This window comes from Argiope bruennichi, chromosome 11, assembly GCF_947563725.1.
Source record: "Argiope bruennichi chromosome 11, qqArgBrue1.1, whole genome shotgun sequence".
NCBI classification, from domain to species: Eukaryota; Metazoa; Arthropoda; class Arachnida; order Araneae; family Araneidae; genus Argiope; species Argiope bruennichi.
The window spans coordinates 102,535,084-102,544,677 of NC_079161.1; the positions used below are offsets into that span (position 1 = coordinate 102,535,084).

General features: G+C 31.4%; 1 protein-coding gene across 1 annotated transcript in view; it reads right to left on the reverse strand.

The window, feature by feature from the left end:
• The window catches only part of LOC129957445 (spermidine synthase-like), a 28,811-nt gene extending 28,390 nt beyond the window's left edge, over positions 1-421 (reverse strand). The window contains exon 1 of the mRNA XM_056069763.1: positions 268-421. Coding sequence (XP_055925738.1) covers positions 268-291 — 24 coding nt within the window. The 5' untranslated portion in view covers positions 292-421. The remainder of the gene's footprint in view (positions 1-267) is intronic.
• Between the last annotated feature and the right edge of the window lie 9,173 nt (positions 422-9,594).

Genomic DNA, 9,594 nt, shown 5'->3' on the forward strand with positions numbered 1-9,594 from the left:
TATGACGATCTGTTTGATTGTTTGTTCATCCACTTGCTTCTGAATACAATCGCAAAATCAAAAAAGAAAAAAAAAAAAAAGACTAATAAGTAAAATAAAGAAATTTGGCATGGAAAATAAAATTTTGGAAAGTTGGTCAGTGAAAAAAGATTTGATTCATTGACCCTTCACGTAGGTGAGTGGCCACGATTTTCAAAGCATTCCGGGATATAAAATGTTGCTTTACTACAAAAAAATTGAGAAAAATTGTATTTTAAATATACTTACGAAAATGCTTTGCATCGTACTCATTGTGTGCAAGAGGGAAAAATCCTACCAAAAGAAACTGTCCTTTATTATCAATCATTAAGAAGTAATTTGTCATAAAAATGCAAAAGGATTTTATATAAAATGTAGATGTAGAAATGCTGCAATTCGACGACAGGAAAACGAATCGTGAAATGAAACGCGGAAGAAAAGGAAAAGGTTTATGACTTTGGCAGTTTGGCAGATGCAAGTACTGCGTCATTCATTAAATGGAACATATGCTTTGTGAAGCATCAAGAAACTCCAGATGCATTTTTTAATTTAGAATTCTATATAATGTCGGTCATATTAGACATGACTTTATAAACACTCAATATACACCAGCAATCTTCAAAGGATATTCAAATTGTGAACACATATGCAAGGTATCCAAAAAAAAGTGGAATAAGCTTTTGTTTCCTTAAATATTGCTCTAAGGAATATTCTTTCATTTGCAAAATTTTATTAAATGTGACAAGTATTAAACTCTTTGGTTTTTGTAAGGACTGATGTTAAAAAATAACGAGAATTAATTTTTATAATGTCTCCAGAATAAAAATGTGTAATTAAATAAAATGTTTCTCTTCTATGAGGATACAAAGTTTCATGCTTCTATCTATAAAGTTTTCTGAGAAATTAAAAGGTAAATTTACTACTTTTAATGTCTCAAATAGGAGCAATCTTGTGCATTTCATGGAAAATACACTTATCACAATAAAATATTAAAACAAAAAATTAAAAACTAACAAATCGTTCATTAATTTTTATTACATTATAAAAAATTGTCAAATAATACATTCATTGAATTGTCCAAAAACATTTGTAAATAAGGATGTAAACTTTTTTAAATAAATAAGATGTTTCTTTACTTTTTTTTTATTATATACTGTTATAATTTATAAGTTACAAATTATTTTTGTGATATTTACACTCTCTAACAAAATTGGCAAATAAAACAAAGAAACACCTGTGTTTTCTTTCTTTTTCTAAAATTTCTAATACCGGTATTAAAACCGGTATCCTGGTATTAAGATTTAAAAAATACCGCATACCGGTATTGAAATTTTGGTCCGGTATTGCAATCCCTACCCTGGAGTGATATCCGAAATCAATGGCCGAAGGAATGGAGATCTATGGAACTTGAATTTTTAATTAAAATCCCAAGTTTTCGCATTAGTGCATCCCAAATCATAGCAAAATTGCAATAAATGGAAATGTCTGATATTGGTTGATTTTGCTCAATTTTTTCTCTTTGTTTAATATTACTGTAAATATATTATTTCTTGAATTGTCTTTATAAGTTATTCTCTTAAGACTCACACCACGTGCATTTCAATGTCATTATTTTAATGTTTAAATAACTCATGTTATTTTGTGTATATAGTTATTTTGAAGAGCGTATATTTTTGCTCTTAATTATGTATAAATTAATGTTGTATATCAATGTTGTAATGTTACACGTCTTAATGTTAATGTTATTATGCTGTATGTTAAGGTTAAAAAGTTAAAGTGTATGTTATTATGTTGTATGCATGTTAAAGTTATATTATTGTAATGAATTGTATTAATTTAAGATATTTTAGCCCCTTAACCATTAATGCATAGAATAGGAATTGTATAGAATAGGTAATCCATGGTCTGATGGAAAGAAATAAAGAAAGTTTCAAGAGTTAGTCCTGCGCTATTGTGCTGAGTGGGGTTGCTTTGCGGCGGCCCATCGTCTTATCCGAATGGCTTCGGCTGGGGCGGACTGTAGGTATGCCTATCCTGGGATATATTGCTTGTTCCATCAATTTTGTTAATTTATCGGTAATAATGACAGGTTTACGTACAAAAAAAATCTAATAATTTCATAATGTATCTGTATTGGTATTTTATAGATAAAATTGGGAAAATCAAATTTAACACAGAAATATGCTAAAAAAGCGATTTTATGAGTTGGATGTGCAATTAATTTTTAAAATAAAAACTTCACTATTATTTATTAATTAAAACATTAAACAATAACAGAATCATTCATATTCTCCAATTCCCTCAAATGTACTATATAATGTGCTGAACAATATTTCAGTAGTAAGAAAATGAATTGATCTTTATTAACTTTCACAATAGCATAGGAATTGAATAATTTTTCAACTGTATAAAAGATGTTAATTACATATTTTAGAAATTCAAAAATTCTACCATTATTTAAAAAAAATTAAAGATTTAATCAAATTATATACAGTTCACACAAAGAAGACAGTTCACATAAACATTAATAATTTTTTTTTTAATTCTGAAGATAAATTTTCTTGGTTTTGATGACTATCTACGGGTGTCAATATCTCTTCATCTTCTGATAATTATTGTACGAATTTCTTCGTGTAACATTTTTTCTTTAATAATGAATATTCAGTGGATTCCAAATAGCCGGCTTTTCATGAATAAAGTCGATAAAAACCCATTTTTTATCACTCGACCATATATCATTTTCCCTTTTTTTAAGGAGTGATTTGCAAATGTGTTTACAAATTAGTTACATATTGGCGTCACTCGCGCCATTCTTGGCAACTACGTCACTACCAAAGCCATGCGCGATTGGTTGAATTTCGTTTGCAAACAATCTTTCCGTCTACACTTTCAAGCCGGTTGAAAACAGTCCACGATGACGAAAATCCTGCCTGACCGGTTGCCTGCGGATGTAAACGGGAAACTGTCCACGAAAATGTAGACGGTATTTGTTACGTGTGATAAAGCCTTTACTTAAATTAGTAAATTAAGTATTAAGTACAATTAATAAATTTTATATTTAATATTAAGTAATAATTTTTAATTAATAATATGATTGAAATAACAGATATTTGGAACAAATATTTAAATATGACATTATTATTAACAAATTAATTATTTGTTATTCAAAAAAACGTGGATTATGCATCTCTTAAGGACTACTGTAAATAAGATCAGAAAATCTAAAAATAATTAGGATTCTTTCTAATTTTTGATAAAAGGCAACTTATTGTTATTGTTTTCATTTGATGCAGAGAGGTTTTGAGTGATGAAAAAGTCTTATTGTATTTCCCATTTTTTTGACTTGAATTGCTTTAATGGAGAGTGTTCTAATTACCGTCTATGAAGATTTTTACTTGGTTATAACTGTTGAATTATTGGACGGATTTTCAAAATATTCTCACCATCGTAAGAAGAAAAAATTCTTCTTTTTTATTAACGTATAATTTTTGAAGATGGAGTGCGGAGGATTTTGATGATGATGGATTTCGAAAGCTTCGAGTAAGAACGTTGTTTTACGTTAAACAATCAGGTTCGCCGTATTTTCAGAATTTTCTCATGACTTCATTTAATTATTTTTCAAAATCGGAAATGATTTCCATTTGCTTCTCGGGTCACCAATGTGGATGTTGTCAATAATATTTAATTCAATGACGGCGTAAAAAAATAACATCTTTATTTAATGAAACATTAAAAAGAAAAGAAAAAAAAAGATACAGGTACAGTATAAATCTGCTTGCAGGATCACGCACCTTAAACTGTGACGTCATTTTGATGAAAGCAGGACCACCACAAACCTTTCTCGTTGTTTAAAGTCACAAACGTGTTTAAAAGTTTCTGCAAAAATTTCCATTTTACATTTTCATTACTCATGTAATCACTTAAACTCCCATCAGGATTGTCGGCCATTTTACACAATCGTTGTAACTCAGTATTGCTCCCTATAAAGTATGTCCCGTCATCCGAGTATAAAATACTGCATTTCCCTCTACGCTGGAAAAACCTTTTAAGGGTAGCTATAAATGCTTCAGAACTTAACTCTGTCACAGGCTCCAAATGCACAGCCTTTGTGACAAAGCACACAAATATCGCCACATAATTTTTTTTTTTTTTTGGTATGTGTATTTACGCTGGTGCTTATATTTAATTGTGAAATCACAAATGGAAAATTTTGACTCACATGCTCTTTAGGTTGGTCGCCGATTAGTTGGTCACACTTTACTGGTTTAGCTTTAAAACAAGTTACACATTCGTGGACTATCTTTCTACAATTAGCTCTGCCATAAATCGGCCAAAATCTTTGTCTTATAGTAAACAATAAGGTTTGAGGTCCTATATGCAAATGCTTAATGTGATAACTAGTAATTAATCTCGTTAACCGATGATTACCTAGTAATAATATCGGAAACTTTTTGTCAAAGCTCAAATTACTGTTGGACAATCGTCCACCAACTCTTAAAATACCTGCTTTATCAATAAAGGGATGTAAATTTTTTACCTGACTTTGCATTGGGACTTCACCTGAACATATAAATCTTTCATCTCTTTGGCAAACTCACTTTGTTGGACTAAACTTACCAATCGTCTGATTCGGCGTCTGAGCTCATCAGGGGATAAAAAAAACCTCTTGATCTGTCGTCTTTCTTTCTACAATTTTTGATGAACCTATGAACATAACTCACAATACGAATAAGTTTACTATAAGTATTACTAATTTTTAGAACATTATGAAGAAAATTATTGTTATCACTAGGAATTGCAATACCGGACCTAAATTTCAATACCGGTATTCGGTATTTTTTAGATCTTAATACCGGGATACCGGTTTTAATACCGGTATTAGAAATTTTAGAAAAAGAAAGAAACACAGGTGTTTCCTTGTTTTATTTGCCAGTTTGATTAGAAAGGGTAAACATCACAAAAAATAATTTGTAACTTATAAATTATAACAGTATATAAAGAATCACAAAAACGTAAAATAACTTATTTATTTAAATCACAAAAAATTGTAAATATCACTATTCAGTATGTGGTACTAATACAAATTTTTGAAATGTGATCTTAAAAAACATAATGCATCAATTCTACTGTCATTAAGCCTGAAAAGTAATTTTGTGCAAATATTACTAGCTGTGGAAAACGCTCTTTCGGCATCTACGCTAGTTGGTGGTACTGTTAGCAATGCGCGATATGCTTTTTCCAAGTATTTAACTCTAAATCCCTCATCTTCAAATAAATCGATTTCTCGTCGGATGGTTTTGGATATAGCTGATTTCTGTATTGTATTTTGGTTCGTTGAAAATTTTTATTTCTCGCTAATTCCAATTTTTGTTCAAGAGACAATTCCTTTTCACTATCGACAGTAGTGACATCATAATCTCAGATAACTGAACCGAATTCTTTTGAATGTGGATAGGTTTGTGGGTAAAAGATTTTAAGAAAATTTAATATAAACTTAATGAGATTTGAATTGGTTATTTTTTCTTTTTCATTTTTAAAATCATTATAATTATGTAAATACCATAAGACATTTTCTATTTCGATATGTCTTTCTTCTGTGCAATTTTTCAATGTAATATATAATCTTCAGAGAATGATGTGTGCTGTTAGGAGTAAACGGTTCCAACGTGTTTTAAAATCTAATATTAACATATATTCTGTTTTATTTTCAGTTAGTATGTATATTAGTAATATGTCATCTTTTATAGGGGAACGTTTAAATATCTTAACAATTTTTCGAACTTTATAAATTATAGGAAGAAATTCTTGATGGGTTAATATTTCATCCTCATTAGCAATATCTTCAACAATTACATTGTCGTTATCTTCATTGTCAATATCACTCTCACTCTTACTCTCTTCAAAGTTAAATCCGAAGTTTCTATATCCGCAGTATTTGGATTCTTCGGTTCTTTATTTTTTTGGTATAATACATCTATTACTCCTAATTGAACCCCTTGAGCATAACACAATTGCTGATTTGCACCAATCAACTTTTCAACTTTTTTCATAACTGTTGCTCCATCAGTCATTATGGATACAATTTCTTCTTTCAGGGATAATCCATGTTTCGCTAATTTAGATTTAACAATTAATTAAGCCATTAATTAATTAATTCGCCCGTTAGGGAGACATAAAAACAAAAACGTATGCTATTTTGTTATGTGTGCGATCCCTCAACATATAGTGGAGACAATTTTAAAAATTTCTAGTAAATACCGAAAAACCGGTATTTAAACTTGTGAATACCGGTATTACAAAATTGTACAAATGGCTCAAAATACCGGTATTCGGTATCCCGGTATACCGGTATTGCAATCCCTAGTTATCACTTATAAAACAATTAGAGTCACTAGATGGTTTAAACTCTTTAGAAAAGTCATCTGCAATAACTCTGATTAAGATGTCTCTATTTAGGTATTCACTGTTACGCAAAAATGATGGTCCTTTAAACCACAGTTTGCAATGATGAAGTTTATCAGGATCGAGTCCTCTGGAGATGAGGTCAGCAGGATTGTCATTAGAAGGAACATATGTCCAATCTTCAATGAATTGTCTTGAATTTGAGTTACCCGATTGGCAACAAATGTCTTAAGAAGAAATGGTTCTTTGCGAATCCATGAAAGAACAATCATGCTGTTACTCCATAGATAGGTGCGTGATATTGGTAAATTGAGAGTATGTATCACCGTTTTCACTAACTTGGCTAGAAGCACTGAAGTGCAAAGTTCCAATCTTGGGATGGTAACTCTTTTTAATGGAGACACTCTCGATTTGCTGGCAATCAATTTAATTGATGCGTGACCATCTTTAATACACTTACATTAGATAACTGCACCATAAGCGGCTTCTGATGCGTCAGCGAACTCATGGATTTCTATCACTTCAGCTCCCTCAGTAAGTGTACATCTTTCAAATTTCATGCTACTAACATTTTGTAGTGATTCGACGAAATTAGACCACTCTTTAGTTTGTTTCTCAGGCAGTACCTCATGCCAATCCATCTTTAAAGACCATAATTGCAGTAAAGATATTTTTACCTTCGTTACTACAGGTCCTAGTAATCCAAGAGGATATAAAAGTCTTGCTATAGTGGATAAAACGCAGCGTTTTGTGGCTCGACAGTCTTTTCCTTCAGACGGCTTGAAATCAACTTTAAAGTAAAGTCTGTCCTTTTTGATATTCCAAGAAACTCGTAAAACTTGCGTTTCCTCGGAATGTGTAAAATTATAGATTTCTTCACTACTTGATACTAAGTCTTCACAATTACTATGCCATTTGTGCAGTTGCATGCCAGAATTTTCCAAGATATCAATTAACTGCCTTTGAAGTTCTTTGGAGGTAACTAAATTATCAGAACCGGTTAACACGTCATCCATATAAAAGTCATCTTCAATGACGGATGCAGCTAGAGGATAATTTTCTCCCTCTTCAATCGCTATTTGTTTCAACGTACGAGTTGCTAAAAATGGTGCACTCACCGTTTCATACGTCACAGTATTTAGTTCGTAAGTTTTGACTGGTTCCTTCTCATTTTCTTTCCATAGAATACGCTGTAACTTTCTCTGACTTGGGTGAATCTAGATCATTCGGTACATTTTCTTTATGTCCGCTGTGAAGGCATAGACATATTTACGAAACCTAACCATGATGGAAAATAAATCACCTTGCACTATTCCTCCGTTATATTGTAAGGAATTTAGGGAATTTCCATTTGAAGTTGGATAACTTGCATTAAAAACAACTCTGAGCATTGTTGATTGCCTATTAGGTCGATAAACTCCTAAATTAGGAATAAAATAAGTTGCTTCTTCCTCCTAATCCTGAATTTCTGACATGTGCCCTAACTCTAAATATTCACGTAAAAAACCTCTGTATAGGGACAAATAATTTGGATCCTTAATTAGACGTTGTCACAACAAGTTTAATTTTTTCAGCGCAAACTCTTTAGATTTTCCTAAACACTTAGGATCTTCCTTTAAGGGCATTTTTACAATATATTGTCCTTCCGAATTTCTCGAAAAGTTATTTTTGAAATGTTCTTCACAAATTATTTTTTCTTTACTCTCAATTAATTCCGTTTCAACATTTTCAATTTCCCAAAAACTTCTTAAAGTCTTTTCTAAATCAACACTTTCTTTGACTAATTTGTATTTTATTTTCTTCCGTGTTAGAAATACTCCCACTCACTAGATAACCGAAAACAGAATTTTGTGAGATTAGATTGGAATTTGGTGGACATATTTGCCCTGGTTTCAACAGCTCAAAAAAGGCTTCCGCTCCAACCAATAAATCAACTCTTTGTGGAATATAAAAATGCTCATCAGCTAAATTAATATTATCTAATTCTCCTACGCATTCATCTACTCGCTTTGATGGAGTAAGATCCGTAATTCTCGGAACAACTAATAAATTTAATTCAGTCTCAAAGGTTCGGGCCTTGTTACACAAAGTAGCGGATACTTGAGATTGAACGGAAATCGCTGAGTCATTTAACCCAGACACCAGGATATTTATTTTATTTCTCCTCAATCGAAGTCGATCTGCACATTCTTTGCTAATAAAGTGTGACATTGAGCCAGAATCCATTAAAATCCGTACTTCACATTCATTTCCATAGGAATCACATAAATAACCAAACGCTGTACTCAGGAGAAGTGTTTTATTTTTAGTCGAGACACAACTACTCGTAGCTGAAAAGACGTTGGCGCCAGTGTTCTGTTCATTGCTCGCTGCCGGTATGAATGTAGAAGCTAATGGGGAGAGAGGGGAGGGTGACAGATTTCTATTTTCACTTTGTTTTTTATTTGATACCATACTCGAAGAAAAGGTTTCATCTTTTTCTTTTAATTGCCCAAAAGAATTCTGATCTCGGGTGAAATGTAAACTAATATGATGCCTTTTATTGCATTTAGCACAATAATACTTTGATTTGCAATTATTCATTTTATGTTTGCCAAGGCAATTAAAGCATAAATCATTATCTTTTACAATTTATATTTTCTCATTAACAGGTAATTTTTTGTAACTAAAACACATATAAAGAGGATGAGAATCATTACACAGAATACATTTTGAACTTTTTACATCGGATAAAAAGGTCTTTGATACATTTTTCACATTATAATTTTTGTTATGAGGAACACTCTTTGATAGGGATTTTCCCCGAGATGAGAAATATAAATCCATTTCCTTTCCCAACGTAATTGGATCAAACCAGGTATCTGCTTGTTTTACACTTATATGTGAAGAGGTTTCTCTATCCAAAGTTTGGAAAAGTTTATCAGGAATTATAAGCTGATTTAATGTTTTGTAATCTGACACATTCCTTAATTTTAAGTAATATTCCCAGCTTGTGGTTAAACGGGAAGCGAACTGAACATATGTCTCATTTAACTGCCGCATAGTCATTCTGAAATTCTCTAGACAGGACTGAGCTGTTGGCTGAAACTCTCTCAGCACAATTTCTTTAATTTCCCCATATTTATTTAGATCATCATCATCTAAGTATGTGATTATATTAGACGATTTTTCACC